We start from the raw sequence: 19,133 nt of genomic DNA, 5'->3' as shown, positions 1-19,133 counted from the left end.
TATCTTTCTTCATCCTCCTCATCCTCACTCAACACTTAACCACAACACAGGGCTTGAAGTTGTTTAATCAAGATTTAATACTTCACTACAACATTCTGTTTGTAGTGAAGTAATAGGTTTGCATCTTTTCACATTTTAAACCTTGGTGTCTGCTTTTGTTTAAAAAATTATCCATACAGGATATTTTGGTTACCAAAACATCAACATAAAATCTGAGGAGGGAAACTGACAGGAAAAACATTTGCAATAAAGAAACAAGACAGAAGTGTCAGAGCATTTCATGGAACTGCACACAATCAAGCCTTTTAAACAAGCAGTTGAGGCCAAAGAGGTGGGGACGGTTCACTGAATAAGTGTACTTTCCATCATCTGTACACAGTAAATGTACAAAGTCAACAACCAATTTATTTAACAATTTTGCACAACTGGTGACTTGAATCCAAATTCAATCTCAAATGTATTTCATTGACCTAATTAGTCACAAAGAAAATAAACCACATTTGTTTCGGCTAATATGAACTAATTGACTCAAGACTACAACGCCATAAATTCGATAAAAAAATGCAAACCACAATGATGCAATATTTTTCTTCAGGTGGCCTTCTCTTACAATTTCACGATTTCATATTCATCATTTAATGGGGAAATAATAGAAAGGGAAACATCATTAAGTTATTAAGATTACACAAGCTAATCCTTCACGCTTAAAAATAAGATAATCCTGAATCGTGTTACACACAGGAGTTCTGTGGGACAATCCTTGTAACAAAGGTTCAGACCAACAATATTTTGAACTACCACGACACATGTTTACACAATGGAGAATATGGATCACATCAATTCCACATCTTCTGTTCAGCGCATCAACTCCTTCAGTCCAAGCGTCTGTTTAACCGAAACTACAACAAACGTTGGGAACTGTGACTCATGGGGAAAACATGCACTAAAAAAGCCCAGAAAAAGCCCTAATAAAAGTCTCTAATCTGAAACAGTCCCCTTCAAAGAGATCCCTCCCAATATTTATTGAACTCTTACATATCTTATTATTGCCATTGTTTGCTATCGTTTGCTCAGAATCCCTTTGATGTGCAGGACTGCTCCAAGTTAGGCCTAACAGCAGCGCTAATGAGACGACTTGGCACTTTGTAAACGCTGTCAAGACCAGGTGATGCAGAGGGTCGCGTCGGGCCCTTGTGTCCAGCTCAGCTGGTCCCCTGAACCCCCTCCCCGCCCCTTCCCCTTTCCTTTCAGAACTGACAGTATTTTGTCAAATTAGCATATTTTGCACTGAGGTCTTTGTTGAAAGTTAAGTCCAGTCTGCCTCAGTGATTTTGATCAGGCAGGAAATGTGGGATTAATCAGCACTGTGGGGCTGAATGATAGAGTCCTTCTCGGAAAAGGGGGTCATCTTCTCTCCATGGAGTACAATCCAAAAGATTCCCCCTCGTGATGGGAGCGGGAAGGCAAGGACACACAGAGGATGTCAGAGTGTGTGTATGCAGAGTTTTACCACGTCTTTAGCCGGACATTGTGCGTGAGACTTAAACAGGGCGGCCTTTGTGTGTGTCAAAACCTCCTTTTTTTAATGGGTTTCCTATAAAAACTACTCAGCGATCATGGTATTCAAATCAGAGCGATGGCAGGGGGGGCTTCCACCGTCTGTGTCTGGAAGCGATCCCGGGGCCTGGCGAGGTGTACCACATCTTAGAGGGCCGGCCGCACGCTCGCTCTGTTCGCAGACCAAAGGGCTCTTTCTCGCGGCTCTGCGCGATCATTTATTGAGGCTTAATCAACATGTATTGAATGCTGTATGCACTTTGTGAATCACTTTACAGGGGCCCTGTGTGCACTTTAAGCCTCGTCCACAGAGCTGTGAGGGGTTTAACGCCATTCCAGCTGAGGGCCAGCGAAGCATTCAGAAAGAAAATCTCCCGTCCCTGCAGATCTGCCCGTGCGGCTTTAAGCTCTCTTTCTCTTCTCTCATTCTCGCTCGCCCTATGTCATTTATGGGGGAATTGAAGACGGCAGTTGACATTATTACTGTTCGGACTAAAAGGAACGTTTTTTTCCTCATCAATATTCATACAATAATAAATACAACAGGCTGTAGTCAGACTTGGACGTTTTTTCTTTTTTGTCTCCCTTGAGTTGAGAAGAAAATTGAAGTCTGTGTAGATTATATCTGATTCAGTGGATGTCCATATTTCAGTTGAATCTAAAAGCCCTGGTCTGTATGCTGCCGGGGGGATAGGACAGTAGCACAGTAGAAGGCTCACGTTTTGGAAACAGGTTTAAGTGGTGGGCTTGAGCCAAAGCAACTCATACTGCACCGCTGGTGTTCAAATCCCAGGAATTTCTTTCCATTCATCTTCACCTGCAGATGGAAAAATTGTGTTAAATGTAATACATATAAATTATATTGAATAAGCTCTCACTCAGAAGACGCCACCATTTCAGAGGACCCCTGGAAGTCTCCCCTGGGGATGGTAACCGTTCATTTACCTGGCGGCGGAAAAACCACAGTCACCACTGCTTCATTAAATTGTCTCTGCATGTCTCCAATACAGCCGTGAGGTAACTAATAGGCCACAGAGAGTGAGCCAAAGTCTTCAGTGCTACAAAGAGAATGTACAGGGGTAATTTGGGATGCTTCAAAGACATGTAGTGCAGCCAGCGATTGGGATGGAATCTGAAAAGTCAGCAGAAAAAAAAAGCAAAAAGAGAAAGAAAAACCCTTTTGTAAAAGGGGACATAATCGTTCTGAGGACTGAAGCACACAACCCAAATAATACATTTCAGGTTTTGATATAACTATTACTGCCTGTGAAGAGCCCTTTGATGTTAATCGAAACCACTGGGCAGCAATCTGCTTTATAGCACTGACAAATAACAGTTTCCTACGGCTTAGCATTGAAGGTTAGTGAGCAAGGGGAAGTCACATACTTGCTCCATATGCTCATTCAGAATAAATAAAAGTCAAAATAAGAACTCTTTCTTACCCTGGCCAAAATTGCCGGAGAAAAAAAAGCCTATTCATCATGTGCTAGTCCTGGCTATCTTCGACTGGGCTTATCCAGTAGTGTGGTTCCACACTTCTCATTAAAAGCATTGCGGTAATTGATAAGGTGGTAATAAATGTAGGTGAGCCAGCCTGAGCCCGGGTACATGTCATTATTAACAAAGGAAAGTCTTTCTACATTCCATCAGGGTTCGGGTCACGTGGTCCACAGGAGACGTGGGGGAGATAGTGTGATTACAGGCTCAGGGTTCTGGTTTTAATATAGACACAACACAATGGTCCTTTCGTCTTCTCTGCGCTGCTCTTTATGGCATTTTGGCACTCTGCTCTCCTCACCTCTTTTTCTCTCCCTGTTTTTTTATGCGCTCATTATATTGTGAAAAAAGGGGGGAATTGTCAAAGGGTCATCCGGCGCTGATGCAATGCATAATAACAGAAAACATACTTTCAGTCTGAGCGGCAGCACGTTGGCCCCAAAACAAAAGAAAAGACTGATATGATATGCTGCTGAAGAGACCGATTTCGTTTTCTTTTTTACCGTCTTTCTTCTTCCTTTTCTTCTCCTCCTTACTTCTGGCATTACAACATAGATGAAAGCGTACAGAGGTAACCTTGCCCAGCTATGAACTCCACAGGTCAGACAGAAGAGGAGAGGTAGCTGCCGGCGAGTCTGATTGGCTGTTGGATGAATGTCAGGCGTTGTCAGAGAACGTAATTGGCTCGTATCTCGGTGAAGGACTCAAATGTGATGATTATTTATAGTGCTCCAAAGCCAAGTCCGGCAGCAAAAAACACTCATAGGAAAAAACACTAAAAAAGACACTAAGGCTTGGCTGAGAAATGTGAAAGATAACTTCAAATGTGAAGTAAGTTTGATGATGGATTGACCTGCCGATGGATACTGAGTAGTAAATGAGGACATATTCTGAATAAAACCCCAACTACATGTATTCATGTATTATTTGAATGTGAGTATATATTCAGTATTGCAACCACAATGGTTAACCACATGGATTTGAACCATTTTATAGTCCCTATTACTTGTTAGTGGTTGAATGGCCCTTTTGAAACCATGTGAAATGCTTATCTAATTTAGAGGAACCTAGAAATATTAGAATTTAAAGAATGCAAAATATAACACAAAAATATGAAATTATTCCTAGCTACTCATAAACCTACTGTATATACAATTGGCTCTTGGAACATTACATGATTCATTTTATTGCTGTTAAACTACTTGAGAAGATACAAGTGATATATTGTTTCTTCTTTGTGAGATATTTTTGTTTGGTGATGCAAACACACTGTCATTTATTCTCTAAGAGTTTCTATCATGAAGTTCTTGGCTTTGCAAGTCCAACATGATGTGGAAATGTATGCGTGGTTTCTCAAACCTCTTGTGTGCGCTAACTCATGGGGCGGACTACCATGTAGCCGAAAATACAATTAGATACAACTAAATGGATTATAAAGACAGGACAAGATGAATGCATACATCATTCAATTCAAAATAAATACTTAACATAATCTACATTATTTTCATCATAACTTATAGTCCACATAGCAATTGCTGCCATGTGTTTATGTTTAGTTATACCGTGCAGATGGATCCGGTTTGTGCCAGATATCCTTCCAAGGGTATGTTTCAAGCATATTTTCCTCTTAAAAAAAGAACAGGGAGAAGGAAAGGAAATGTAGTGCAAAAGAGCGGCTTTCTATATTACTAAGAGATTCCAGAGACACGGCCACGTACGAGGGCCAGGGAGTGTTATAGCTTTTTTACAAGACAGGTGAAAGAAACATGTGCCTTAAATCACAGTGCCCAACTCGCTGGGACAACTCTACCATAAAAGAAAAGAGAGATTACAAAGAAAACTAATGAAGACACTGATCAAAGTCTGTAACGGTAATGTGAAGCAGGTGCCTCAGACCCCCACAATCACTTCTCCATCCCCTACATTGATCTGTTGGTGGTGGAGCCCATGTTCCACACACATGCTCCGATAAGGAAAACAGACTAAGCATGATTCAACACGGTTCATAACATGGTCTTATAGCGTTGGACAAACTCAAGGGAACAGCTGAGGGGTACTTTAACTGTTATGTGAGGCGTACACTTAAACATGTAGCTCAAATTGAACTTCCCCAATTGTTGGTCGAAGTTGAAATGGCTTCACCCTGGTTGAATCGCACACTGACAGAAATGCACCTGGATCTGAAAGCCATGGAGGAGTTGAAAGGAAGCTGGCAGGATTTACATTGGAGTATGTTCAAAGACTGCTATTTTTACACATAGTCTGAGATGAAAGTGTCACTGGCTTTGATTTATAGATGGGGTTAGGGGGCCACATATGGAACATCCATGTTCAACTTCAGTTTTAAAGGTGATGTTTAACTTCTGCTATACATATATTGCTGTGGTTTTGGTTGTAGCACTACTCGTAGAAATATCACCTTATTAGTTATTATGGTATTATGGTATGGTTATTATCGCAGAGTGTTACTGAAGTGCTATAGGTATATCATTAATTATAATAATGTTAATACTAATAAAAAGAAGAATCTAACAGAATTGAAAAACTATTATTATTATTATTATTATTATTATTATTATTATTATTACGTTATTATTATTGCTATTATTATTATTATGAATATTTTTTGTATGTATGTGACTATTATTGTGATTAGGATAGTGATTTTGATTGTGATTACTATTATTATTTTATTATTATTTATATATTATTATTTTTTCAAATTATTATCTGTATACATCTAAAGAAACATTGTTTTACATAGATGTGTCTGAAAAACTTAAGTAACTGGAGTGCAAGATATTAATATAAATAAGTAGTTTTATCTTTCATACCTTTGTTTACCTCCTGTCCATCCGCGCAGCACGAGTCTGGACTGTGATTTGCTGGAGCGTGGGGGCTGGACTAGACTTGAGGCAATTTCCGGTTCCTTCGCGAACAGCATCTTGGTAGTTGTATTCCCCATGTATCCCCTTATATGTAATTTCTTAAACGTTTTTCGAAAGAATACACATGAAACACAACATTTGTTATCATACATATACATCACATCATTATCTAGGAAAAAACACGTCTTTCCTGCTTTTTTATGTTAATTTAAAGCCCATCAGGACTCTTATTTTGAACTACAACACCACCGTAGGCTGTAACGCAGGCGAGGCGCCGTCGACACGAGTCCGGGAACATGAAGAGATCGGGTGACAGTGAGGGAGAGAAGAGGAGAAAGGTACTGATAGCGTCTTTCTCCGTCGGCTCTGCTCATTTCTCATGTCTTTAGTGGTTAATGTTCCCGATGCGGTGGGTCGGGTCGTACTGTGTGGCCCGGGCGGCTCCCGTATCCCCGCCCGCCGCGCCTCCCCTCGTCTCCTTTTATTGTGTTTTCTTCCACGTTTCTGATTCACAACGCACACATCTTTACTCTTATCAGTTATCGTTTATGATCCGAGAGATATGTTGGAGTTAAAGCTCAATGTTGGAGTCATCGGTTGTTTTCTGTGTCTTGTTTGTAAATGAACTGCGCCATGTTCTGGGAAATAAATAAATATGTCAATATCAATAAATATCAATTTTACAGAGTGACGGTTTCATATAAACACCCTTTGGCCATTTGAATAGAACACTGTTGTAAGAAAGCCCAGATCTTTAGTAAAAATCTACTTTAATTAAAACTAGAACTTTACTCTTTAAGTTATAGTTAAAGTTGTAGGTTATTGACGATGCTACAGTAAATAGTTGATACATAGTGACATGTAGACATTATATAGTTGGTATATAGTGATGTGTAGACACTATATAGTTGACACATAGTGATATGAAGACAGTATATAGTGATATGAAGCCAGTACATAGTTGATATATAGTGATATGAAGATAGTTTATAGTTGATATATAATGATATGTAGACACTATATATTTGACATGTAGACTATAGTATAGTATAGACTTATGGATGTCATCAGCAGTAGCAGGGAGTTGCCATGTTTAGTTTCTGCTGTGCACAGTGTGTCCATGCTGTGCCTAAACAAAGTGTTGTGAGTAAATAGATACAGAAAGTGGGCTACACTTAAATCCCTGACCGTCTACTTAGGTACAATCTAAATTGCATAATGATCTGCAATGTATCACACAGCCGCTAGTGTTTTATGCAATTGTTTGAGTTAGGCCGAGACTTGTCCCGGTAATAACGATGTGGTATCAAGATGCTGTGTAAGCTCACCTATTGCAATGTATTTCGTGCCAACCCAGGCTTATTAGGATTTCCTGTGTTGTGTGACTGCAGCTCCAACCGGTTGTGCTTTTTTGGGAGTACATTTGAATAGAAGGGGAAAGAAGGGACAGACTTTAGGCGCCCAAGGCTCCCGTTCGCCCTGGGTTATCTCTCCATCTCTCCCTCGCTCTCTCTCCCTCCTGTGTCTCTACCGGTTCATCCTGTGCTCTATTGACGTGGCCGCTGTCTCCTGTGACATATGTGTTTGGATCATGTCAGACAGCTCTGAAATTATGTAGGACGTGGACCCTCCTGTTTATGAAAGCAGTCCTGGTGACCAGATGAGCGGCTCTGAGCAAGAACTCATTCCAGCTGGCCCTCAGGCTCGCTAGGCAGCCCTGCAGAAACCGGGGCACTCCGTACGAAAAAAGGCACAACAAAACGAGGTGAAACTAGGGGAAGGAGGCATGGTGGTGAAATGGTGGGAAAGATGGCTGCACAGTGATGATGAAAGACATGTAATCGTTGCCATTGGTGGTGAAAGGGATTGTTTTGGTTGTGGATGGGGTTATCTTTAATGGATAATAGCCATGGTTTTATGTGGCTGTTGCTGCTGCTGTTATTGTTGATGTGGATGTTGTTGTTGATGTGGATTTGTGTTGTGCACATTTGTAAATCTACACATCTTGAAATTTCAAATGTGGTAGCTTTACTGTCATTTTGAGTTAGCATGTGCAAACTATTGGCTTTGGGGAGAGAAAGCAGGCCCACTCAAAGCTTTGATGAGACATCTACAGTTGAGGCCAAAATACGAACAAGAGGCTGCATGCACTCTTTGACAAATATCAAAGATGTTAGAACCAGGCTCATTTAGATTCTATCCATCACATTCAAGTTTCTGAACCACTTGTTCATTGTTTGGCCTCCTTATAACAGCAGTCTCTCATCACTGTGGTCTGACTCAAGACTCTTTCCTTGTAACAGTAAGGAGCCCAGACATACATGAAGCCATCTCTTCCCCATACTCTCAATTGATAAAAGGCGACCGTAGAGTACCTAAACGGCTGGCTGGTGAAGGTTCTTGTTTGAGTGCCTGCTTTACATAGGCTTGTGTGAAAAATATGACATATTTTATCAATGATTTTGTGTCATCAAAGCTATTCTGTTACACGATGTGTAAATTCATGGCGTTGCTTACAGGCAGGCTATGCCTTATTAAATATTTCCATAATACTGTCACAACTATAGAATATTTTATAATCTGTATAATTCATTTTCAGTTTACACCTGTAATGCATCAACATACATTTAAATGCATTGCAGGTGCATATAGAAATAATTTAGATATTTTAAACTATTCATAGTTATGTCAATGTGCACCTTATGGAACATGCTATTAAAGACAAATAGGCTTATAGTGTTAGTGCCTGGCTTAATTACTCCAAATTGCAACAGGGGCATTTATAGGCACACCTTAATGAATTTTTGCAAGTTTTTACCAGTAACTCCATCTTTGCGTTTCTCAAATGACATTGACCGCCCTTCCACCCTGCCCGCCCTTCCGTACCCCCCCTGCTCACAGCTCTCCTTTACTGTCTCAGATGTGAGCTAGCTGTTTGGCCTGTGACGACATGCATACAGCTTGTCTTAAACAAGGAGTGTGTGAGTGTTTGTGTGTGTTAGTGTAAGTAATGATCACACAGGGTCACCAGATGTTGCAAGGTCCTGAATGGAGCCGGGGCCATCGCTCAGATCTGCCTCATTGGTCTGCCCTGTAAGCCGAGGCAGGCAGTGCAAGCTGTTTAGGGCATTTCATTCCTGAACGCTCATTAAAATGGTTTGTGTTTCCCTTGGCGATTCTGTTAAATTAACAACGAGCAAGGTAAAAGCTGATTATGTGGCCACACATCGGGACATGGTTAATCAATTCTTCCCCACCTCCTCCTCCCCCTCCCCCCCAACTAAATGTTAGCCGGTGAATTAGTGTAAAGGTAACGATTTATGGCGACTAATGCCAATGTCCTGTCATGTCGGCTCGGGTGTTTTAGCAAGAGGGGGTGCGGCGGCGGCGGCTGGTGTCAGATTCCGCCCATTCAGCAGCCCTGCACTCTGCCAGCCATCTTTTTCAGCCTTCTTAACCCACGCTACATGCTCCTCGCTCTATTAATGAGCCCATAATGGGGAAATAGTGTTGGGCGTGGACATGAAACCCTGTGTAGTGATACCGTAGGCAGGGCATCACACAGCGGGCTCCAGCAGAGATGGATTTACACCCAGGGCTCCGCGTTGGACCGGGCGGGAGAGGGGCTATCCCTCTGCCTAGGGTGGGTGGGCTGGTGGGAGGGCTTCCACGGACTCATCAGTCCCCTGCCGGTCCAGCCGTGCAGAAAGCCAAGGCTTTGGAAAAAATACGGCTGTGGCTGATAATGATACCATTACACTAATGGAGGCGGCAAATGAAGGGGAACTCAGACGGCCACTTTATCACCGGAGGGGGCCATTTCCGCACTGCATTCCTAATTGCCCGAGCACCCTTTATTGATCAGACCATCATGCTGCTAATCCGCTACAGAATTACTTATCGCCACGAGGCGTCGATCCATTGCCTGACCTGCTCAGGGTTCTGCGGCTCGCGGGTCCGTCAGGGACCCGCCGGGTGGCCGTAGATCTGCCGGTGATTTAGCGCCGGGCCGAGACGGCCTCTCTGAGAGTCCTCCGTCGGTGGAGCGATGGCGACGGGCGGGGGGGCCGGCTGTGTTGATGTGCTGTTGTGTTACTAGGAGAGGTGTACGTGGGAGGGAGGTGGGGGAGAGGGTGGGCGGTGGGAGAAGGAGGGCTGGGGGGGTGAGGCAAATGAACCCATCAAGGTTTCTTTTAATTAAAGAGCAGGCAACAATCTGGTTCCTCCCATTTTATGGCCTTGTTGTCTGTTGTTGGGCTGGGGCGGGGGGGAGGGTAAGCCGGGGTCTGGCGACTGGGCTCATTAATCTCGCTGTACGGTGGATAAGAGCAGGCGGCTTGCTTCCCTTCTTCACCTTCGTCTTCATCAGCTGCAGTTGGGTGATTGTCATGCAGAGACCAGAGCTCCTGGCTGGCTGGTTCTCCTCCTGGCTGGCCGGTTCTCCCACTGGTTTGAAGACTGCTCTCTGTGTTTAACTCTACCCCTGGTGGTGTTGCTTGGGTAACAAGCCTTATTGATAGTCGCTGTGCCTCAGAAATATACTGTTACTGAACAAAAAAACGAATCATACTTTTTGTTTTTTTATTTAAAGCAGGACAACAAGATTAACAGTACTGATGGCGGAATTAGTGTGCCAAAGCTAATGCGCTGTGGGTTTTTATGTAACAACATTACACGCAGGCCTGTATATATTTATATATTATGCAGGCTAGCACTACTTGAACATGATGGATAATAACTTTACCTGGGTCATTCTCATTACCACTGAATAGGCGGGTCATGAAGCACAGAGCCTTGGGGCCGGGCCCCTGTCGTATCCCTGGCCCCTTTTACTGGCCCCCTGTGTGCAGGTTCCCATCCCGCGGCCCCGGGAAGTGTGGCGTCCGACCGCTAAGAGCGCCCTGCCCCAACCTTTGGCCCCGGCTAATCAAAGAGTTTACCTCTAGGGCGACACATTGAGCCCACTTCATTAGGGCCACTCCTGCAACCATAAAGATGTATTTATATGTGGCGAGGCCTGTCGCGCCGCCGGGGGAAACCAGCTATTGATCTGGATATTTAGTCATTTCTTTCTGCATGCGCCATCAATATTGTACAAACATCCATCGGCTTGAGGTTGACCTCAACCGAGGCCTCTGTTTTCCCCTCCCCTCGGAGTTCAGTGATATACTATGCTGAAGGTAAAATCAATGAGTGAATATGAAGTTTGCCGGTGTAATATAGCGCGAGCCCTGGGCCCCAGGACTTTCATTGATCCGTTGTGTTAGCATTAGGGGTGGGGGAGAGTGTGGGTGCGTGACTGTTTGCATTGTTTTGCTGCGTGCGTTATAAAGTATGTGCTGTCTCCGCGTGTTAATAATGTGTGTAGATGGGGGGAATGGGAGTGCATTCCCTCCCGAGGTGTTTACTGTTCCTTATTTGATCTTTCGGGGTCATATGCGTTGTTTACAGATGAGCTTGGCTAGGTATGCTGCTCTTTAACCTTCTGCAGTCGCAGCTGCTAACACAAGCTAGCCTATGGTGATCCAGAGGGATGACGCGGCTCGTATCGGTGGATAATGGTGCTTAATGTATGTGAGTTTAACCGTTATAATTTAAAACAAACCTGTCACAGTGTTCTGGGCAGTACAAGGTGCCTGATGCATCCAGTTGGCGGCTCTGCAGAAAAACTAACATTCCCTAAAAGCATCTAATCGAAGGCTGTAAACGAGACTTAACGTCAGCCCTGAGTTGTAGCCGTATAAAAGGATGTTGTGTTCTTTATGGCGCTGCTTTATGTGGCTATGATGTAGGGGTATACTTACAGTAGTATACATTTTACCATTAACATTGCATTTTAGCTCCCCCCCCCATAGAGCTTGGCGGTCATAGGGTTGTACTATTGGTCAAAATACCTCCAGATCATCACATCGTGTTGTTGTGAATGAATAATGGCCTCTGCACTGGAACAGCCGTGTTATTTTATATCTAACAGCATTAAACGTTTTAGGGTGCCCCATGTCTACATTTGCTTTGCATCTTCAAGGATATCAAGTTTTACGGCCCTGGCCTGCTTTGTCTCAGTGGGTTCTGCATTAAACCGGCCTGCTGAGGGCTCGAATGAGGGATCTCACCCAATACCTCCATCCCAAACAGCCACAGACCGGCAGTCGGTCTTAAACGTTTGGCTGTGTGATGTAGTGAGCCATCAAAAACCAGGGCGATCTTCCAACCGGCTTACGTTCTTCTTCTAGGTGAATATTTGAAACAGAAGGCGATGTTGCAATAGGTTACCAAGTCTAATTTGTAGTAAAAGCCCAGCGGCTCCTCTCAGGAGGAAATAAGTATATTTCTCATTAGAAAGCTCTGGATGGATGGCTTCACAGACAGCCTCGGATGTTGATTTACATCCTATCTGCCGGTTTATGCCTGCCTAAAATAATGACGGCCTTCACCTGGAACACCCGAGTTAATGGGGACAAAATAATGATGCATGAAAACACATTCTGATTGTTTGTCCCATGGTAATCATCACTCCTGTTGACGGAGTCAGACACTTTAATTCTCCCACTTCCTCTGCTATCTGCCCGGTTCCAGGTATCCCATGATGCATTGCTCCAACTCTACATTATTATTCACCATAGTGGAAGAGTCACAGACTTCCTCTCTGAACCCGGCCTTGACAGCCCTATGTCTGACAGCCCCTTACTAAGCGCCTCACAACAATGTTGAGACACTTCCTACTGATGTCGGTGCATTCACCAACACGGGGCCGCGACGCCAAACCAAACCGTCGGCCGCCTGAGCGGATGAGGATATGCCGTCATATGCAGTGAGACTACACGCGGCCCTCGCGTGTTTCATCTGTCATGCATGTGCTGTCACAAGAGAGACATAGAATAATCAGAGCAATCAATAGGTGGTGGCACCTCTTCAGGATGGGGTACTGAATAATCATGGGGATGACCCCCCCCCCCTCACCTCACCTCAGACACAGGGGCCAAAGCCCCAAGGGGGTTCATTAGCAACTGCTACTGCACGCGCTCACTCCTTCTTATTCATTTGTGTTTGCTCTGCAACTTTGTGGAGACGTGAGGTGTGTGTGTGTACGTGTGTGTGTGTGTGTGTGTGTGTGTGTGTGTGTTTCCCATGGTTGACAGCCTTTTTGAAGGCACATATGTGTGTTGTGTACATTCGTGTAACGTGTTGGCTGTGCGGTCGTGTTGACATGTTGTCTTGTCTGTCTCTGCACACATCGGCACGTCCACCCGGTGTTTTAGGTAATGATTGAAATGCTAATGGCTGCTTGGGAGAGGAAGCTGAAATGCTCTGTATCTCGGCTGCCACGGGTTTGACGTGGATACGACAAATGATTGAACGAACAGACTTTAAAATGCAGAATGAGGTGGTTCACCACTGGGCTACCTGGGGTTGATCCAGAACTACGTAACTTTAGATGCTGTTTCCCCATAAAACACCATACCCTGCCTGCTAATTTTAACTAGCTGCCGTTAAACCTATTTCACAAGGAAAGCCACCTGTGCCATTTAAAACAGAAGAGAGGAGGGGGAGCTTTGTGATGCTGTTTATTTGTGAATGTGTTCTCCTTTTGTAATGACTCACCTGTCCAATAAAGAGAAAGTTCCTACTGTTTCTGCTCGGCCTGGCATCTGGTCCTCATCCAAACCCCAGAACGGGGGTCTTCACCAGGGCCGCGGGAGGCCACCTGCGTGCTGCGGTGTAAATGGAAACTGTTAATTTGTACATCATAAGTTCTTCTTCCATAAACGCGATTAATGGAAGTGTGTGAAAATAGCTGCCATGCTGCTGATTGCCCAGGGCGCGCTCCGTGTGCGGGAGCCATTTTGGATCCGTAGCCGGAGCACAGCCTAGCCAGCTGGAAGCAGGCCTCGCCTGCTCACTGCCAAATTGGCACGGATGCGTATTACCTGCTCTTAAAACATGTCTTTGGTTTTGTAAACAAGTCTTGTTTAACGGCTGTGTGATTAGTAAACTTGCCTAGAAGGGTATCCATGGCGTGTGTGTGTGTGTGTGTGTGTGTGTGTGTGTGTGTGTGTGCGTGTGTTTGCATGTGTGTGCGCGTGTTTGTGTGCGTGTATGCGCGCGAGCGCGCGTGTGTGTGTGTGTGTGTGTGTTGGAGGGGGGGATGGTAATGCAGTAGTACGTAGCCACTGTGAGGGAATTAGCTCCTGGTGATGTGTGGTGTTGCGTTACGTTATTTAAATATTATTGCCTTCTAACCTTCACAAAACACCTTAATGCTTTGCAATGACTATACTTCACTTCCTTTCCATCCAGGTAGTAGACTCACACCTCAGTAATTCCTTCCTCTCAATGACAGTGCGCGTATGTGTGTGTTTGTGTGTGTCTGTGTGTGTGTGTGTGTGTGTGTGTGTGTGTGTGTGCGTATGTGTGTGTGTGCGTTTCTTCATCAACCTTAACTTTGTCTTGCATATGCCAGAGGTTCAGCGACAGCTTGACTGGCACGCTGTCAGACAGACCGTGCCTCTTCAAGGTAGTGCGCGCGTGCGTGCTTGCGTGTGTCTTTGTGTGTGTGTGTGTGTGTTTGTGTGTGTGTCTAAGTGTGTGTGTGTGCATGTGCAAACGGGCGTCGGTGTGCGCTCGGGAAGCAGAGAGGATGTTGTGAAGATGCTCCTGGCACACTTTGCATGTTCTCCCTGAGACAGGCAGCCCTTCGACCGGCACTGGTGCGTGACAGTTGCCTTTCATCGCTGTCTTCTCTACACTTAACCCCTGACCAGTCTCCTCTCTCCCCCTTTCTCTCTCTCTCTCTCTCTCTCGCTCTCTCTCGCTCTCTCTCTCTCTCTCGCTCTCAATCACTCTTGTTTGCTCTCTCTCTCTTGCTGTGTGTGTGTGTGTCTCTTTCTCTATCTCTTTCGCTTTCTCACTCTCTCACTCTTTCTTTTTAAGAAACACACACAAACACATAGCAGCGCACACACAGACACACAAACACACACACACAGCAACGCACACACACACACACACACACACACACGCGGGCGTCGGCCCCTTCTTTCAACGCAGTTCTGACTGACGGACCTCGCGAAGGCGCGGGGCGTGCTTGTCACAAGACCTATGCTGTCAGGGCACAGAAACCTCAGCGCACGCACACACACACCCACACACATGCACACACACATGCAGAGAGACGCTCAGACTTCCCCACAGACACACACAAACTCAGACACATAGACGCACGCGCACACCACAACCTTTTGTTCAACAGTCCGTAATTCCATCCACCGATGCTGTCAACCACATGATCAAACGTGCATAAAGAGTAGCGCCCCCTGCGCCCCACCCACCACCACCTCCGCCCCACCCGCTCCATCACCAGCACCACCCACCCCCCGGATCCCCGTCTCCCCTCCACCTATCATAATATAGGCAGATTCCCCCCTCGCCCCTCCAGCCTGTGTTTATTCAGATGAGTCTGACTGGAGGGCAGCAGGTCAGAGCCCGCCGCCCGGCCTGAGTGGAGCCCTGTCTCCGCCCAGATGGAGCCCAGAGTACCGCCATGGGGCGGCTCGTGGCAGGGCCTTTTCTCTGTGTGTGTGTGTGTGTGTGTGTGTCTGTGTGTGTGTGTCTTTGTCTGTGTGTGTGTGTGTGTGTGGGTTAGAGAGAGAGTCGGTGTGTATCAGGACAAATGTAGTATTTACGGCCACGTGTGCATATATTGGTATATGTGGACTGTGCGTTTGTGTGCGTTTGACTGCGTGTGTGTGAGAGTGTGAGTGTGTGTGTGTGTGTGTGTGTTTGTGTGCATGCGTGTGTGTGTGTGTGTGTGTTTGTTTGTGTGTGCATGTGTGTGGCACCAGGAGGGCTGAGGGCTGGCATGTCAGCCCCTATGCCGTGACCCAGCCTTGTTTTGCAGAGGTCACATACTGTCATTTGTTCTGGGCCAGCCTGAAGTGAAATAAGTCACAGAGCGCCAGAGACGCGTCAAGCTTTCAGGTTCCTGGAAGCAGCCCAAGTTCACCGCTCCACTCACACTGAAGTGCTCTGGATTGTTTTTCCCGAGATCCGTTTTCTTAAATCTCTGTTGGGGTTTTATGTATTCGAGAATAAGGCTGGCATCCTGTTGTTTTTGTACGTCCCACATTGTTTTGGGTTGTTTTAGTTTTGTTTCCGTGTGTCTCATCTCAGGCTTAATAAGGCGATTAATTTTGGTGGGTCCGTTACCCGTCCTTGATTATGTGCCTGTGTGTGTATTTGTATAACAGTGTGTGCTCGTGCAAATACATTACAACACACACAAGTAGTCAAGGTGGGCTGAATATGTGCGCTTTGTGTTGGTTCTGGGTTTGTGTGTCGGCGCCCACATGCAATTGTGTGAAAGCGGGCTTCCACTGTCATTTATTACCCACACTCTGTAAGCTAGGGAGGAAGAACAGATAAGCGCAAGAAAAAGAGTAAATTCTTCTTAAACTTGTTGTCGGGAGTGTCAGCCAAACCGGGGGAGCGCGGCGCGTGTTAACGTCGCTAACGTTAGCGTAATCCCACAGCGGCAGCCGCAGCCCATGTGCCAGGCACTATCAGCCCGTGGACCCATTGTCAGACGACAGAGGAGAGGAGGCATTGTCACCCGCGCTGCGTACGGACTGGTGTAACGGGGATGGCAGGCCGGTGTCGGGGCTGAGTGACGGCTAGCCGGGATCGGGGCTAATCTGGCCCGCTGATTTGAGGCAAGCGGCTTCAGCGAGTAGGGCTGTCCCCGTAACTCCTGACAACACAGACAGCTTCAGCGGAGTTATCGGTGTTTGTAAGTCTGCTTCCGCGCCCGGGATGACAATGCGGATTAGTGCCAAGGCTCTTTAAACAGTGTTTTTTTTTATTTCTTATTTTTTTTTACTAAACCGGGGAGAGGGAGTGTTATCGGTGTCTCCGCAGGAAGCCCCCGTCGCCGCCGACCGTATTTCCTTCACTGTCAATTAAAGAGGGGATCATTAACTTCAAGGGTATAAATGTTCTAACACTGGTATTACGGCGCGTGGCTGAGTCGCTGACAGATGTTTCAACTTGAATTCCCAGCTTGTTTTTTCCTCCTTCCCTTCTTTCGGGGCCCTTTAATTAATTTATGTATCGGTTCGGCTCTGGTTTTTGAAAAAAAAGAAATCCTCACTTGTCTGCTCATTGTTCGGCTCCCTAATCTGCGTTACCATGGTAGTTGCGGAGAGACGTTTGGGCCTTGTCACTCGCCGTGTTTCACAGGAGGCGGAAGGGGCTAATGTATTCAATATCCTAAGACAGTGTAAGGTAAACCGCTTTCAACCGCGATCCTGCTTCCTCCGTTTAGTCTCAGCCTTAGTGAGGGGGGGGGGGGGGGGATTTAGGAAAGATCACGAGTGTTGGACATGGTACTGCTGGTGCATGCCCGCCCCCACCCATCAGGAGCTAATTAAAATCCTAATTACATAAAGGGATTTTTGTTCCAAAATATTTGTGTCCTTACCAGGATGCTATTTTGGGGTAGTGAACGTCTCGCTTCTCTTACCTGGAAGTGTGTGTGTGTGTGTGTGTGTGTGTGTGTGTGTGTGTGCGTGTGTGTGTGTGGCTGGCACCTGAAGGTTTTTAAAAGTGTGCAGGCGGTCTTGTCGCTGTGATGCTGAGTGATAAGGACTGTGTAGCCCTGCTGATTGCGGCGTCGGGGACCTATCACAGACCAATCGCTGGCTCACCGGGAGCCAAAGCCGCCGCCCCGGCGAATGATAGATGCGTCTGAAAGATGCTGCGGTGGTAGCAGAGCGATGGGAGAGACGCAGGGCTCTAATGGGCAATCTCTGCTCATCCACTGTCCTGCTTCTCTCATGACAGCTCTATTCCTTTGTTCTCACCCCCACCAAACACACACACACACACACACACACACACACACACACACACCGTGGCGGCCCCCATCCCGGTCCCTCGACCCTCTCCCTGCTAGGGATTCGTGACAAGTTTTCGCGGGGCTGATCAAACGCACCGATGACACCTTATTAGGATATAGTGCGTGTTTACAGTCGCACACAGGCGAATAACCCCCTCCCAACCAACACACCCGCACACACACACACACACACACACACACACACACACACACACACACACACACACACACACACACACACACACACACACACACACACACCTCTCCCACACCCACTGACAACAAGGGAGACTTCACCTTGACTAATTAAATTTGCACCTGCAACGCCAGCTGTGACAGCCACTGGAGGGCTGCCTACATTTATGTCATTCCATACCCACTTCCTGTGACATTCATGGAGGCCGACCGGTCCCTGGTTTCATCTGGAGACCCTGCTGTGTGCTTGTGTGGCTGTGTTTATTTATGAGTGTGTGTACTTCTCCAATGGCTGCCTTTTGTGTTTTGACAGCGCCGCGTGTTGCGCTGCAGGTTTGCGGTGGCGGCATTGGGCTGTGGGTGATTATTCTTCCATCCTGAAGAGGTTATTTGGTCTGTCTCGTTGGCCGGTAAAGTGAAGGAATTACACAACAATATGAGTGCTTTGTTGTATATAAATAAGGCGAAATGGACTCTTTCTTTAATTGTATTGTTGTTCTCATTGCAGTTAGCCTGAGTAAAGCCTTTTGCAATTTGCCTTTTGAATTGGACACAGTTCCATGATGGTGAGGACACTAACCTGACCTTGATATGGTTTCATTACAATGGTTACGACATCTGTTTTAATAAGAGCAGAAGTTTTTGAATGTGTACCCATGCACCCCTCTGTGTCGTCTGAGTCCCATGGAGACGAGTCACCCAGTGACGGAAGACCAGACCTTGTCACTTACCTCCTCTCCCTTCACACACTCAGTCCCTCTGTCACTCACTCACATGCACACACTCACACATAGACACACGCACACACACATAGTCTCAATTTGACCAGGCTCGACTTTTGGTTATGTTACATGGGTTGGACAAAGTCGTTATTTCTAGGCCACTGACTACAAGCAAGATTAATAGTTTTGGAAACGGCCATAATAGAGGCGTGACCCAGTGTGACATAAGCATTATTTCAGCTCACCTCCATCGTCACCTCCTCCACCTCTTACCTGCTCTCTCACCCCTCACCCCCCCCCCCCCCCCCCCCCCCTCACCCTCATCCTTACTCCCCCCCCACACACACCTCTGGACCACGGTGCAGGGTGATTTATACCGGG

At 45.9% G+C, this 19,133-nt stretch overlaps 1 protein-coding gene across 2 annotated transcripts in view; it reads left to right on the top strand.

Annotated features, from left to right (window-relative positions):
* The first annotated feature begins 6,215 nt into the window (after window positions 1-6,215).
* The window catches only part of fto (FTO alpha-ketoglutarate dependent dioxygenase), a 125,569-nt gene continuing 112,651 nt past the window's right edge, over window positions 6,216-19,133 (top strand). For both annotated transcript variants that reach the window (XM_079736139.1, XM_079736138.1), the window contains exon 1: window positions 6,216-6,280. In XM_079736139.1, coding sequence (XP_079592265.1) covers window positions 6,239-6,280 — 42 coding nt within the window. In that variant the 5' untranslated portion in view covers window positions 6,216-6,238. The remainder of the gene's footprint in view (window positions 6,281-19,133) is intronic.

This window comes from Pollachius pollachius, assembly GCF_949987615.1.
Source record: "Pollachius pollachius genome assembly, chromosome: 5".
In the NCBI taxonomy this organism is placed as follows: Eukaryota; Metazoa; Chordata; class Actinopteri; order Gadiformes; family Gadidae; genus Pollachius; species Pollachius pollachius.
This window is presented reverse-complemented; position numbering and strand designations above follow the sequence as displayed.